The sequence below is a fragment of the Trematomus bernacchii genome, unplaced genomic scaffold (genome assembly GCF_902827165.1).
Source record: "Trematomus bernacchii unplaced genomic scaffold, fTreBer1.1, whole genome shotgun sequence".
Taxonomy (NCBI): Eukaryota; Metazoa; Chordata; class Actinopteri; order Perciformes; family Nototheniidae; genus Trematomus; species Trematomus bernacchii.
Genome location: NW_022987477.1, coordinates 7,901,676 through 7,915,722, shown reverse-complemented (window position 1 = coordinate 7,915,722; position 14,047 = coordinate 7,901,676). Strand labels below are relative to the sequence as shown.

The window sequence follows — 14,047 nt, the reverse complement described above, 5'->3', positions numbered from 1 at the left end:
ATATAAACAATAACACAATAGATTGAACATATATCAAATCTGAGAAGTCAATGCTTGAACACAAATATTTAAATTCACCTTTGTGTGATCATAGAAATGAAGGTCAGTCAGCATGTGGTGGTATTCAGCCTGTTCCTATAAATGTGAGCAGCACACCAATCAGTCACTCCTCATTGTAATAAGTCAAGAAAACATCACACACAAAATCTGAATACATTTGGAAAATATTATTAGTAATATCCATTTTATTTGCCATGTTTCATATAACTCACAAAAAAAATTAACTGAAATGTAAGCTTCACCTCTTGCATTCACAAACAGATAGACAGACGGGCTACATTAGTGGTTATGTTCTAAAATAGGAAGAAAACATGTTGTTGATGTCATACATACAACCATCCAATCATAGACATAGGTACATTTTCTTTCTTCCAAGGGTATTTAAATCACAGTAAAAGCTACTTCAATACCCAGTAGGACAGTTTGCTCATAGTTTTCACACAAATATCAGTTTAGTATCACCCTTGAAAAATATTTGGGCCATCAAGTCTATTAACATGAAGACAAAGAAAAAATAATTAGAGTGTTTTCTTCTAAAGAGAAGTACTGAAACAAGAATTAAGACTGTGGCCGTTTCTCAATGTCAAGTAAAGCTGCTGCAGAGCCACTATTTCAAGTATACTACGTCATCGAGTGGCGCCGAAGGACTGTTTAAATGCCCAGCATTTGGCGCCACTCGATGACGTAGTATACTTGAAATAGTGGCTCTGCAGCAGCTTTACTCGACATTGAGAAACGGCCAGGGTTAAGCAAATGTTAGAGTAAGCAAGCACTATGGTGGTCACTTTACCAAAAGTAGCTTCTGTATTCTTTAACAATGCAGACACAATGTCCATAAGCTAAGGAAGCCTACCAGACTGTGATTATAACTCTGTCAGTTTCTGCATCATTCCAACCATCAGATGTGTTTCAATCATTTCTATACTGGAGGTTAGCCCTTGAGCAAATTAACCCAAACTACTTTCTTAACATTCTATTGCCATAAGTTCCCAACATGTTGGGTTTGCCTCACATATCTTTAAACTCCAAGTCTTTCTACAGTGTGCTTTTCAGTTAACAACAAATACCAGACATTCTTTTGCATTACTGTCGTGTTTGTACAATTTACACAGTGACATATAAGACAATCAAAGCCTGTAATCAAAACCAGGAACTGATAATATCAAAGGAATCAACATGATTTATTTAAAAATGTAAAAATATGTTTTAACGATGTAAGGTTTTCTAAGCTGAAATGCTTCTAGTGCACTCACTGAAACTCTTTAGAAATGTTTCCCAGTTTCATAGTCTCTTGCTCTTTGCAGTAACAATCGCTCTTTTGCATAGACTCCAGCGTTGGACATCCTATTTGTTGAGGAAATCCTGTAATGTAAATGGTGAGCTGTTGTTGTTAGCAACGTGTCACACACAAACATTTACTGTGAAACGAGGCAACAATTTCTGAACGATGGTCAGCCTTTGAAAAATAAATTACTTTCAATAAGTTAAAAGAAAAAGAGTGGCTCAGTCATAAAGGGAAAGTAAGAGAGTTGAGGGGCATATTTCACAGTGTGGTTTGGTCTATGCAATTGTAGGTGTTAATCACGGATGAATTTCTTATGTTGCCAATGTTTACACTGCTAAAATAATAGTACACGAGCTACAAGAGGAATTTCACGAAGATGCTACTGCAGCTTTATAACAACTGGAAGCCTTGCACAAAACGTAGCAAAGGTAAACAAAGTAGACCGTCAACGACCTTCAAACTCTGCACATCATGGCAGGCTAAGATTACAGGCAAACAGGAAGGGCATGGGGGGTGGGTGGGGGTCACATTCACAATGGACAGAGGCAACAGTGATGCACTGTACATGAATTACTGAATCCCTCGTTACTTTGCAATTTTCCCCCCAGGTCCTTCGCAATTAAATTCTATAAGTTCCTCTTTGCCAAAGACAAAAACACTGCTGTGCTTCCCCTTCACGCTCACTATAGCAAGTTGTCCTTCAGTTCCATTAATAAGTGGGCACTTGTTTGTACTAGCTAGCATTTTCCTTTGGTGACTGAGAGCAACTATTTTGGACAGGTACCACCTTTCTGCTACAAAGCTTGCATTCATTTTGTGTATGCCTTAAAATTCATAATTCCATTAAGTTATCCCAACACAAGTCCCTATTGAGAAAATGTTTGTGATTAAAAGTCTGAGCCAGGAAAAGTAAAATTGGCAAAATAAATCTTGACATGACTGGAAGCAATTTATTTTATCAACTTTAGGTTGTGTTTAAAAACAGCATGTAAAGGATGTAGTGTTATGGAATCGCCTTTTATCAGAGCACCAGGCATTCCTTGATCGCAAACAAAAAAAGGCAATGAAGTTAATCTTCTGTTGAAAGTGTTCCCTCACAGATTTTAGGGTAATGATCAGTTGTGTATTTGAAGACTCAAAGTGACACAAAGGGGAAAGAAAGATGAAACATGAATGCGCTCATCTTACACTGGTTGATAGAGAACATAAAAGGAAGGGGAGAGTTTGACTTCACAGTTAAAAATGTGGTCATAACCTTACCACATAATAAAATCCAGGTGTAAATCAACAAATAGAAATAGAGTGCAATTTTGACTCGAACAACCCTTCAATTAAAATGCTTCATAGATTCACCAGTGCAACATACATTTCCTTGGTGGCACTGAATTCTGGGTTGACACTTCATTGCTGAGTCTGTTCACTTATTTCCTTACCAATCTTCATTTACAATTTCCCCCATTCAAACCTTGGCTCTATCACTTCGTATCGGCACAGTTGTCTGAATATATTATACACATCAAACTTTACAATGAAAGGTTTCGTAACATTTCACGGCTTAAGCCCCTTGTCAAGCGTAGGCCTACATCAAACACCATCCATGTATTACACTCTGTAACTTGGTCAGAGTAGGAGAGGGTACATACATGATTTGGAGTGTCAGCACATACAAAGTTAGAGCTATTAATGGAGTGCCACCTTACTACTCCCTGACACACGGTCAGGTGTCCTGTTAGCCAGGAACAGAAAGTCATGGTCAGGTGTGGGCACAAAATAAATGCAAAAGTCTGAGAAATGTATATGTACATAAGCAGCTATCCTGCCCTTGTTTACCACTATAAAATACAACACCTCTCTCTAATTCTCTTGGCCAAACTTTTACTTTTCTTCTTCCCGTTTTTCTCTTTGCTGTCCTCCATTTTCCTCGCTCGGATCTCTCTCATCAGGTCAAAGAACACCTGTGAAAAAAAACACAAAATATAGTTCCTCCGTTTGCTCATAATAAACGGCATATTTAGCGAGGAATGCTAAGCTAGTCTAGCGTACCTTGTCGACATTAGCCCGGGTTTTGGCAGAAGTCTCCACGTAGCACACGCCCCACTGCTCAGCACGTGCCTTCGCCTCCTCTGCGCTAACCTGCCGTCGATCGTCCAAATCTGATTTGTTACCAACCAAGAGGAAGGGCACATTCTCATCCTCCTTCACTCGCAGAATCTGCTCTCTGCAAAAAGAGAAAGGTCAATCAGCCATGAATTATGTAAAATAAAAAGGCTCGCTGAAGAGTATGAGGTCAAATAGTAGAAAATACAGCCTTTAATGTTCCAAAATGCCAAAAGAGCATAGACTGTTCATGCATTTTAGCAGGGGAATGATACATTATGTCGTTAAATTATATTGGATGGAAAACTGCCTTGATGTAATATTTTATGCTGCTGGACCTGAAGTCAACTGTTGCTGCAAATGATTCCAGTTCTGTGATGGAAAACACGCAGAGGAAACCCTCGCCGCTGCGGAAGTAGTTATCTCGAATGGCTGCATAGTCTTCTTGTCCAGCTGTGTCGAGGATGTCGATCTGTACCTCCTCTCCGTCCAGCACCACTTTCTTCCTGTAACTGTCTGCTTTGGTGGGCTCATAGTCTTCAACAAACTACAAGGGGGGGGAAATATAACATGTCATGTTAGCAACTGTCCATTAAAAAAGAAACCCTTTCTACCTTAACGTATTTTAAATGTACTCAACTGTTGTTGTGCAAGCTGCTCACCTCATCATACATGAACTGGAGTGTGAGGGCTGATTTCCCCACTCCTCCACTGCCCACCATTATCACTTTGTGAAGGGCTAGAGAGTTCTGCCCCTTTGGCTTAGCAGCTGCCATAGCTCTGTCTAGGAGGAGATCCAAGTGTGAAAGGGATGAAGTTCAAGGTGAAGCTGGCGGTGCAGGGAAGGATTGTGAAATGTAGAACGTATAATACAGCTGTGACAAAGGGCCGAATGATAATTCCTTGAGGGGAAAAAAAGAGAGAAGAAATCCTTAGATATCTCATCATTTACGAGGCTATAGATAACATTTCTGCAGGTAGATTCCTATACTTCATTGTGTCCCATAGTAATACAATAAGAGCCATTACACTAAATATGTAGTGCAGATGATAATTCTCTTCCACAGGTTAAGACTACAGCAAGAAGCACTGTTGTTATAATGGCCGATGGCACTAGAAACTGCTAAATAAATCAGTATTTAAATACTACCACTTCTCCCTGGGTCTGCAGAACCCCTAACATAGCTATAGTGAATATTTGTGAATCACAAAGACATAGAAGTCATTATTTACTTAAAAATAAAGAATACGGATACAATGTGCAGAAATTATTCGGGTGACCCAAACAAAAATACCTGAGTCAACATTAAAGTTTGACATAAAAACATCTGCCAGAATTTTGAATTATTTATATGCATATTTTGCAACCGACGTTAACATGCTAGATGTCAGACAACCGTAAAATAAATGCAAAAAAAACCCGCTTGTGGCATCCTTTGGGGAAACCCGATGACGTTGATGACATATGGATAAGCAAACTTATCTACTACATCTTCACAAACAGTAGGCAAATTCCACTAGTCGAAGAGAAACCTGTGAAAGCCATTTAGGAAATAAATATAACTTGTTTTAAAGCTTCTGCATAACATCTGGCAGTATTTTCCAAACTTTGACAAGACAGGATGAAATCTGACATACTGGACAGTCTATGGGAATACCATGATGTCCAGAAGTGTGTGTTGATGCTTTTTCCCTAACACAGGCCCACCCAGACTTCTGAGAATCAGGGATTAAAATGGGAATATAGCCAATAGGTCATTAATTAAACAAATTAACAAAGGGAGTGTATGCACTTAAAGTCAATATTTACGATGTAGTGTAGGAAGCAATATCCTTTACTTCAACCATTTTAAACCCCATAATGTAAACGTTTCTCTTCTACACTTGATAAAACGCCATATGACGTTATGTATCGTTATGTGAGGTCAATATGCAATATTTTTAATGTAAGGCAAGTTAAAGTCTTTAGGACACGTTGACATGAGGACAACAGCAAGTATATAGGTATAGGACCTAAAAATAGTGATTTATTACATTTCATCCATTGGCTGTATCATAAACGCTTAAGAAATGTATTTAGAATTATGGAACTGGGTAAATAACGTTGATAGTAATGGCACTTCAAAAAAACAAAACAATATGCTATGCTGTCATCTTAAAAACTGACAATTCTTTCTCATCATTACAACAAAAGATGACTGAAATAATGAATATAAACGCACAATGTGCTAATTATCATGTCAACAGCAGGTAATCAAGCTAGCAGGTACAGTGGGTGATGTGGCTAACAAACTTACCAACACACCAGGCAATTCGTCAGCTGGACATCAATTAACATGTGAGGAAGTCGAACATGAAGGTAGGAGCTCAGATAACGCACAAAACACAAATCATTCAAATCCGATACCTAGCAACAGATGTTTAATCGATCCTCGCTAGCCAGCTAGGTTGGCCACACAGTCAAAATGTCTAGCAAGCGATAACAAGCGGCTAATCACAACTGAAATATACAACGTTCAAATAAATGAAGAGCAGACATGACCGCAGCAAGCTTTACAACAGTTGCCTTCGTATGAATAACACCACCTACCTTTAAATAAGACAGTATTCACCTTGGCACGGCGTTTGACGAAGGTTGAATTATGGTGGCAGAATGAGAAGTCTCAGCTAGCTACTTGTTAGCTCATGGCTAGCTCCCTAGCTAACTCCAGAGACTTAGCAGCAGACTGAGTGCACTCATCCTGTGGGGCTTGGCTCTGTCTGACAACGCCCGCCCGCATGGGAGAACCAGACACCACTCAGCTTCACTTTGTGTGCCAATGTAACATCAATTTCACACTAACGATAACATTTAATGATTAATAATATTATTTCTGAGTTGTTTTAGTGATTTGGTTTCGTGGTATAACATAAAAAAAAAGATTACCGACAGTGGATATGCATGGTAGGCTAATTGAATAATTGGTAATCCACATAAATGCTGGCACGTTTGTTCAAGTAAAAAGCCTCTTTCAAGTCAGAGTAACGTAGGCTTTCAAGTGCCAGGTAATGTTGATTTAAAGTTCCTGTTAGGCCTACAGACATTTATTATTGATTTCAAACACAAAAAGTAGTCTATTTGTTTGTAACCCAAAGATATACTTTAAAGGTCCCTAAAATTGATTAAAGTCCGTTTTAAATGGTGTGGATGTTGTATTTTTATGTTTTGATATACTTTTTTTCTTTTTTTGTAGGCAAATGCTTTAGTCATGAAGTCCATAATCTCTGATCTGCACTTGAAATTTGCAGAAAAGACATGGAAAGAAACCTTTCAGCTTGTCCGAAGATGCATGGTAAGAAACTGCAATGAAAAGAAAACTATCTCTGTTTCATTCTCATTTTAGCTTAGGCTACTCCCTTTGTTTAAATTCCACATCGAACAACTGGAGTTTAAATACCCTTTGTCCTGGTTATTTGAAAGTGTGCTCTTAGTTAAAAGCAGAAAAAATAGATGATTGGTTAAACAAGCTATTGTACTTTTTACTAGAGGGCTTATCTAATATGTGATGTCTTGCTGGAGATCAGGAACTGGTGTGGCCACGCACTGAGCTCATCTATCCTGAAACACACAAGTCTTTGTTGTTTCATCAGTTTGTGCATTGAGGGTTATTTGGAATCCCTTCAACCACATGGCATAGTGTGAGTAGGGAGCCTTTTGGAACAAAACAAAGTTGTTTTTTAAGGTTGCATTTGGGCTATGGCTATGTTTCTATATTTATACTTTACTTTTCTGTAAAAATAATCCCTTTTTTCCAATTGCAGATGCAAATCATTCTGCTACAGTTTTAGGGCCCAAAAAGCCTTTCAGATTCTGCTGTCTTTTAAACTTAACAAAAAGTGTTGAAAATGCTTTAAATGTGTTTTGCACTGCTATGCCGACTCGCAAGCCGAGTTTACGAAAGGGTGTGTTTCTCTTTTAGATTTGTCATGGGTGGAGCAGTCGGTCAGATAGTACTTTTGGATTAATACAAAGTGGAGCTTGGCAGTGGTCTGTGTCGTAAAGAAACTTGATTACTTGGTGCGGTGAAGTGATGTGTTGACCAAGGGGATAAGGCAGCCAGGCTTAGTCATGCAGTTTTTGCCGGCAGTGATGCTGATGAGGACTTTATAGACCCAGGCCTCTCAGAAAGGACAGTGTCAGTTTTCATTTGACAAACGCAGGCGTGGCAGCCTCCCATGGTGTTTAAAAACATACCCATCCTAAAGTGCAAAGCTTCCAAAAGCCTACATTTTCCTTCGCTGTGGTGTCATGGGAGGGGCTGCGAGCACCAGAGACTGTTACACAAGGATGACTACACAACTGGTTCATTGTTGTGTTTTCTTCCCTTTGTCCCCCAATAGGACAAACCAAAAGATGCCTCCCGTGTGCCGCTGCTTAGATCCTTGGAAAGGCTCCAGGAAGTGGTAAATGGTAAACAAACAATAAACCAATAATTCGGTGTACGATTGTATGACATTCCACCTGTGAGTATGTCTGCCTTTCTATGTTTCAGTGTCCTCTATGAATACCATGAGGTCTCGTCTGGAAATGATTGCTAAACAACAAGGGTATTTATAGTGCTTTTGATATGTGACTGAAGAGCCCTACAATAACTATTTTATTGGTCTACTTTTTTTATTAACAAGCTCATTATATAGCTTAATTCCTCTTGTAATAAAACGTGTTGGCACACATTTGATCCTCCCTAGAATGGGCTTTCACATCACTGAGGCCACATGCTACCTGACAGCCGATATGTTTTACCTGGAGGTGGTGTTGCTGCTGTGTGGCGGGGTGGAGGAGGTCAAAGTGGCCCCACATGGAGGATACCCTGTTGTAAGTGGAATAGACTGCAAATTACATTACTCCCCTTTACTCTGCATTGTAATAAAATACAATTTTCTTCCAGCCCAGTGAGTCCTTTTTGCGGCTGCTGAGGTAAGTTGACAAAATGAGGTAAATGATGACATTTAGCTTGATGCATAAAGATGTGCCATTGAAATTATTACATAAATAAATAGTTTTTGATGCTGATTGTGCCGTTTTTTTTGGGGCACAGGTTAAAACAATTCACTGAGTTCGCCATGAAGTTGGCAGACCTTTTCACCCAGTACAACATCCCTGGAGACAAGTACATAATCTTAAAATGTAATTTAGCTGTTAACTTGTAGGCCTTCTTGCACTCATTTAACTCTGCATTTATGTCTTCTTTTCTCAGTGACCAGAAATTAAAATTGTTTGCATCTTTGCAATTCCTTGGAAAAGACTTGGAGCAGATATCACTTTTGCCATGGTGAGTAACCTAAACATACCATTACCACAGAGCTTGTTGTTGTGTGATTTTCATTAATTGCTTCACGCAAAAATACCAAATACTTTCTGGCTCCGTTGTTATAGGAATATTAATTATATTTCATGAAAAGCACTAATACAAATTGATATGTGCTTTTAGTGTGCCAATTGACTCTGCCCAAGGTGACATGATTAACAATGGCAGAGTTGGGTGTCTAATTGCTGGAAAAGCAGGTACATTATGCCAACAAAACATAAAACACAAGCTATTCCAATATATTTTTGTTAATAGACATTTCATTTTTCACTTTAGATTGCCCTCTGGCTATCCAGTTCTATTCCACCCCAACTGATGGAATGAAGACCTCTGATTTACGTAAGATGTTTGCTCCGGCCAATGAAATTGGTTCACTTTATAAACCTATTAAATGTTTGTATGCATTATACTCATTCCTATTTTGAGTGTTAAGTATTTAATAGGGCCCACAAAACCTCTCCCTTTCACTAAGGCAAATTGTTTTTTTAAGAATTCAAAGCTAACTGAAATAGCATGTTTTTAAAAATGCAAATGAGGCAGATAAATATCAAATATTGGTTTATTTGCATACATTTGCAAAAGTCTTTTTTTTTGTTGTGACATTTGTATAGTTTTTGGAGAACAAATGTTAGATATCTATTTCAATCATTACATACATCTGAAAATACCCTCAACAGATCTATAAGAAAACTATTTTTTCAAATATTTGTAGGTATACATTTTTTTAATAAATCAGAATTTTGATAAATGAACAAATCCCTCATCGCAAACCTTCAGAACAAAGGTGGGGATGAAACTAGAAAGTCTGGTATATGAAGGTTCTACTGAGGTGGGACATTTCTCGTAAGTGTAAGAGAATAAGATGACAATGCCTTTAAAGACATGTAATGAGGAATTCCACACATACAACACTAAAGGGTAACTGGGTTAAAAAAAACGTAATAATAGATATTGCCATCAAACATCCCCAGTCTATTACCAACATAAAGACAATTATATTTTATGTTTTTTTTCCTTCACATATGCAGTTAAATATGCAATTATCATGTATCATGTAATGCTAATTTGGTGAATTCGACAGAAATCTTCAGACTTGAATAGACCAAATGTAGGTTTTCTTTTGTAAAATCTCTTCTTTTTTAAGAGGAAGAAATGACTGATAGAGAGATGGTGGTGCAGGCTGCAATGGTGACAGTTGATGTCAGTGATGTGCCTCACAAGCTTCAGACAGCCTCTGTGATCCAACAGCCTCCACAGCTGGATCCCCAGGGGTAACATGTTGCTGTTTAATCGCTCACTCGACAGGATACGTTTCATTTTACACCCCACTGTGAATGTGAATGCCAATGCTGGTTTTATGCTGCTCTGTGGCAGTTATCCTGTGTTCCTGCCATTAAGTGAGATGCCTAGTGAGATGCTGCCTGCCTGCTTTCACCTCAAACTGCAGCCAGCAATACCAATGATGTGTTCTTTTGTCGACAAGCTCAGACAAATAACAGGTTAGTTTGAAATATTACACTTTTAGAATGATCTATTAGGATGTATCAGCCCATCCTATGCTCTCTTGTTCCCCCTCTATATTTCATAGATGTGGTCATAGCAGATGTTGACCTGCAGTGGGCAGCCCTACCCAAGCTTCTTATGAGTAGTTCACCAAGTGCAAAAATCCACATGGAGACATTAGATGAGCAGGATGCTATTTTTACGGCGGTATGTATGATCTAATTTGTGTTTGCTTAAAGTGAAAGGTAACTGGGTTCATATAAGCTACATTATTATGCAGGCTTTAACATTTGCTCGATTACATGCAGAGGTGGGAAGTAGTGGAGTACAAATACTTCGTTACTGTACCTAAGTACAATTTTCTGGTATCAGTACTTTACTCCACTACTTATTTTTCTGACGACTTTTTACTTTTACTTCTTACATTTTTAACACAAATACCTGTACTTTCTACTTCTTACAACAGCTTTGTTACTTTAGTTTTAATCTGTTTGGTGGCGTGATCATTATTATTTAGAGTCAGTGCCTGCCTATTGATTTTAACACGATCCGTGTATCCATCATTTCCTGGTCTTCTCTAAAGAAGAGGGACCAATGAAAACGTTGTCATTTTGCCATTGTTCAGCATCGAAACATTAATTAGCTAACAATGACATTATTGTTTTATTAATATAAAGGGAGGTCAGTTACTCTTTAAAGCAGTTGGTAGTTATGGGTACTTTTTACTTAAGTACATTTCTAAGCCCATACTTCTTTACTTTTACTTGAGTAAAGAAGTTTAGTCAGTACTTCTACTTTTACCAGAGTATTTTTAAACACAAGTTACTGTACTTCTAAAGGATGTGGGTACTTTTGCCATCTCTGATTACATGAAGGGAATCAATTCTGTTTCTGTCCAGCCTCTTCCTGGTAGTGTGATGCACAGTTATATCCTCCCTGGAGCAGCATGGGAGGTGCCTGCCCAAAGAGGGGCTGTGGTGGACAGTATCCCCTTCACCCACCCTGCCCATGTACCAGCCCTACTGGAGCTGCTTCGACATCAGTGTGTCATCAACACCCTGCTGAGGAGCTGTATGACTTCTCAGTGTACCGGAACAGGTAACACAAAGTTTGGTTGGTATTGGTTAATAAAAACACCAACACCAATTAAAAGGGGAAGAAATTAATGGGCGGGACCAGTCACCGACAAGTTAAAGGTCACCTATTATGCAAAACCAACTTTTTCCTGTCTCTTATACATAAACATGTGTCCCCTCCGTGTAAAGAGTCTCTGAAAGTTTCAGGAAAAAAAGATTTGTTCACTTTTTGTCCTGCTCCATTTATATAAAAACCTGTCTGAAAATGAGCTGATGTCATAACGATTTTTTGGCTTGTGTAACCATTAGCCAATAACCTACCAAGGTAACCCCCTCCCACCATATCACCTGCATCTCCCCCTAGATCAACATTGTGTTCTTTTTAAACAAATATCTCTCAGAGGGGCGTTGGGAGTGGCTCCTTATTTTCATCTAAAGTAACAGACACAGAATCAGCACTTTTGAAACAGGGCTGAAACAGAGGGGTTTATGATGCTACAAGGCATGATCTGTTTGGTATTTCGAGCCACTTCAGACATGTTTTATATATCTGAGACCTATAATATATTAATGAAAAACAGTATAATAGGCAACCTTTAAAAGCAGATTTACATTTTTGTGAGGTTTTGAAAGTGGGGAGTGGGGTAGAATGTCTGAGTTGGAAGTTCTAGGGGGAGGGGGCAGCAATGGAGAAGGCCCTGTCCTCCCACTAGCCCAGTGCTTGGACCGGATTAGGAGGATGAATACTTCTGTCTGAGGTTTAAAAGTACGAGTATGAGGTCAGTGCGGTAAAAGAGATCGAAATTGCGGAGTGCTTTGAAGGGGACGAGTAATGGATTTGGTAAAGATATAGAACTGGGTGTCATCAGCATAATGGTGGAAATGCATCTATGGTGGGGTACGTTGTGATAAATGGGAAGCGTGTAGAAGGTGAAGAGGTTAGAGTGAGATATGTGATGGTTTAATAATGGATTCTCCCCTTAGGTTCGGAGTGTGACCAACACTTTGAAGTGCGTCCTGAGTCTGACACCAGCTTTTCTGTGACCTTCCAGGGACCTCACACTGACTCCCTCGTTGTTTGTAAGCATTTCATTATCTACGTCAACGTTGAATTTTTTTGCAAAAGTGTATGCCTTGTGTGACTTTCTTTGTATTTCTTCGTTTGACACAGTGCTGGTGAATGTATCCGATTCTCATCAGATTACCTGCACTTTGTTTGGGGCAGACATAGGGGACCCGTCTATGGATGAAAACCTCTCAACTATTATGAAGAAGTATGTATTCAAAAGTTATATATACCCCTTACTTTACTGATGCGAGATGATGATACCTACTTAATAGATTGCCCATCTTAAATGCAGTAATTTAACATTTCTTGATAGAACACAAGATAAAAATGCCAATGAACTTTGCTTTTCTTTGAATTGTGTCTCAGGTCCATGTCCATCCCTCTGGCCTTGAGGACATTATACCTCAAACTGGAGGAGATCACCCCTGCCCCACTTTCTGCCAGCCCTGAGGCCACCACAGAGGCTGAAAATGACCAATCAGCTTCCACAACTACCGCTGCGACCGACACCAATGGTGCGTTGACCACGTTCTCCCAGAATGCAGCTCTGCCAGAAGACGACTTCAGCCTTTCTGGTTCGGCCTGCTATGCCAACTCTGACAAATCTGAGCTCCTTCCTGAAATAAACACCAGTCCTGCTGTCAGCCCTTACCCTTTCGCTCCTGGGGGGGTGTTTTCACACTGGATGACCAATAATGGCCACCTGTCAGAGCTGATCTGAAACTATGTTTACAAGTGGTGACATTACCTTTTTTTTTTATTTGTCGTTTCAAGACTTAAATAAATACATTGGTTAAGCAAATGTTGCTGCAGAAAGCTAAAGTGTTTCTTACTTAGCATTCCAGTGTGGCAGAGATTGTTGCCTGTAAAGGTTTTGAGGTTTGGCATTTGACCTTTCTCAGACAGCCAAGAGCCCAGTTGATTGGTACCATGTGAGCCAATCAAACATTGTAAAAGTGCATTCTTAAAGGCTCGTTAGAGTAAAGAGATCAACACCAGAGTGAAAAGATCAACACCGTAAACATTAAAGTCAGGAATGTCTCTTCTGTAAGCAAAAATAATAGCAAGGGGAAGGGTCTGATTGTGATCAGCATAAAATATTACAGATGTGCAATGACTTTAATCACACTCCTAGACCTGTTATCCCATTTTTTTTAAATGGTGTTATCCCAATTTTGAGTGAAAAGTGTAGTAATTCAATACCTTTTGTGGAATGGAAACTTCTTCGTCTTGCTGGGTGGCAGCCATGACATCTTTCCTAATGTAAAAATACTTTTAAAGAATAGCAAATGTGCAGTTTTATGTACTGTAACTTTTACCTTTTTACATGATTTAGCCTCAATCTAAAACTGTTATATATATATATATACCTTTTTAATCTAAGTTTGTGTAGAGTTTAACTTAATCTGTATTCCATTTAGAAATCTTCAAATAAAGAGAGGTGAGCTCTCTGGTATTAAATGTCCTGCTTTTATAGTAATTAAAGATGTGCAATGTTTATATTCCTAATAGTAAATTGATAGCGATATGTGGTGGACATATTTTAAATAGATAAAATAATTTCAACTGTAAAGAATAACATTTAAAGTTCAAACTAACTCTTTAACTT

General features: G+C 38.8%; 2 protein-coding genes across 6 annotated transcripts; one reads left to right on the top strand and one right to left on the bottom strand.

Annotated features, from left to right (window-relative positions):
* Positions 1 to 212: 212 nt before the first annotated feature.
* ralaa (v-ral simian leukemia viral oncogene homolog Aa (ras related)) lies at positions 213 to 6,223 on the bottom strand. Of its 2 annotated transcripts, none has more exons than XM_034150885.1 (5): positions 6,055 to 6,223; positions 4,105 to 4,344; positions 3,781 to 3,989; positions 3,389 to 3,563; positions 213 to 3,300 (listed from the first exon to the last, which is right to left on the bottom strand). In XM_034150885.1, exons 2-5 carry the CDS (start codon positions 4,216 to 4,218, stop codon positions 3,178 to 3,180), a joined length of 621 nt encoding a protein of 206 aa, XP_034006776.1. In that variant the 5' UTR covers positions 4,219 to 4,344; positions 6,055 to 6,223; the 3' UTR covers positions 213 to 3,177. The 2 variants fall into 2 exon arrangements, with proteins under 2 accessions (XP_034006776.1, XP_034006770.1); XM_034150879.1 differs by having other exon boundaries at positions 6,033 to 6,220.
* Positions 5,153 to 13,936, top strand: zgc:111976 (uncharacterized protein LOC553663 homolog). Of its 4 annotated transcripts, none has more exons than XM_034150850.1 (17): positions 5,153 to 5,801; positions 6,676 to 6,774; positions 7,823 to 7,892; positions 7,975 to 8,029; positions 8,171 to 8,297; positions 8,371 to 8,399; positions 8,521 to 8,592; positions 8,680 to 8,754; positions 8,914 to 8,987; positions 9,067 to 9,129; positions 9,935 to 10,061; positions 10,165 to 10,289; positions 10,379 to 10,500; positions 11,193 to 11,391; positions 12,354 to 12,449; positions 12,541 to 12,643; positions 12,805 to 13,936. In XM_034150850.1, exons 1-17 carry the CDS (start codon positions 5,796 to 5,798, stop codon positions 13,157 to 13,159), a joined length of 1,797 nt encoding a protein of 598 aa, XP_034006741.1. In that variant the 5' UTR covers positions 5,153 to 5,795; the 3' UTR covers positions 13,160 to 13,936. The 4 variants fall into 4 exon arrangements, with proteins under 4 accessions (XP_034006741.1, XP_034006757.1, XP_034006751.1 ...); XM_034150860.1 differs by lacking the exon at positions 5,153 to 5,801 and adding an exon at positions 6,217 to 6,263; XM_034150857.1 differs by lacking the exon at positions 5,153 to 5,801 and adding an exon at positions 6,422 to 6,487.
* Positions 13,937 to 14,047: the final 111 nt, after the last annotated feature.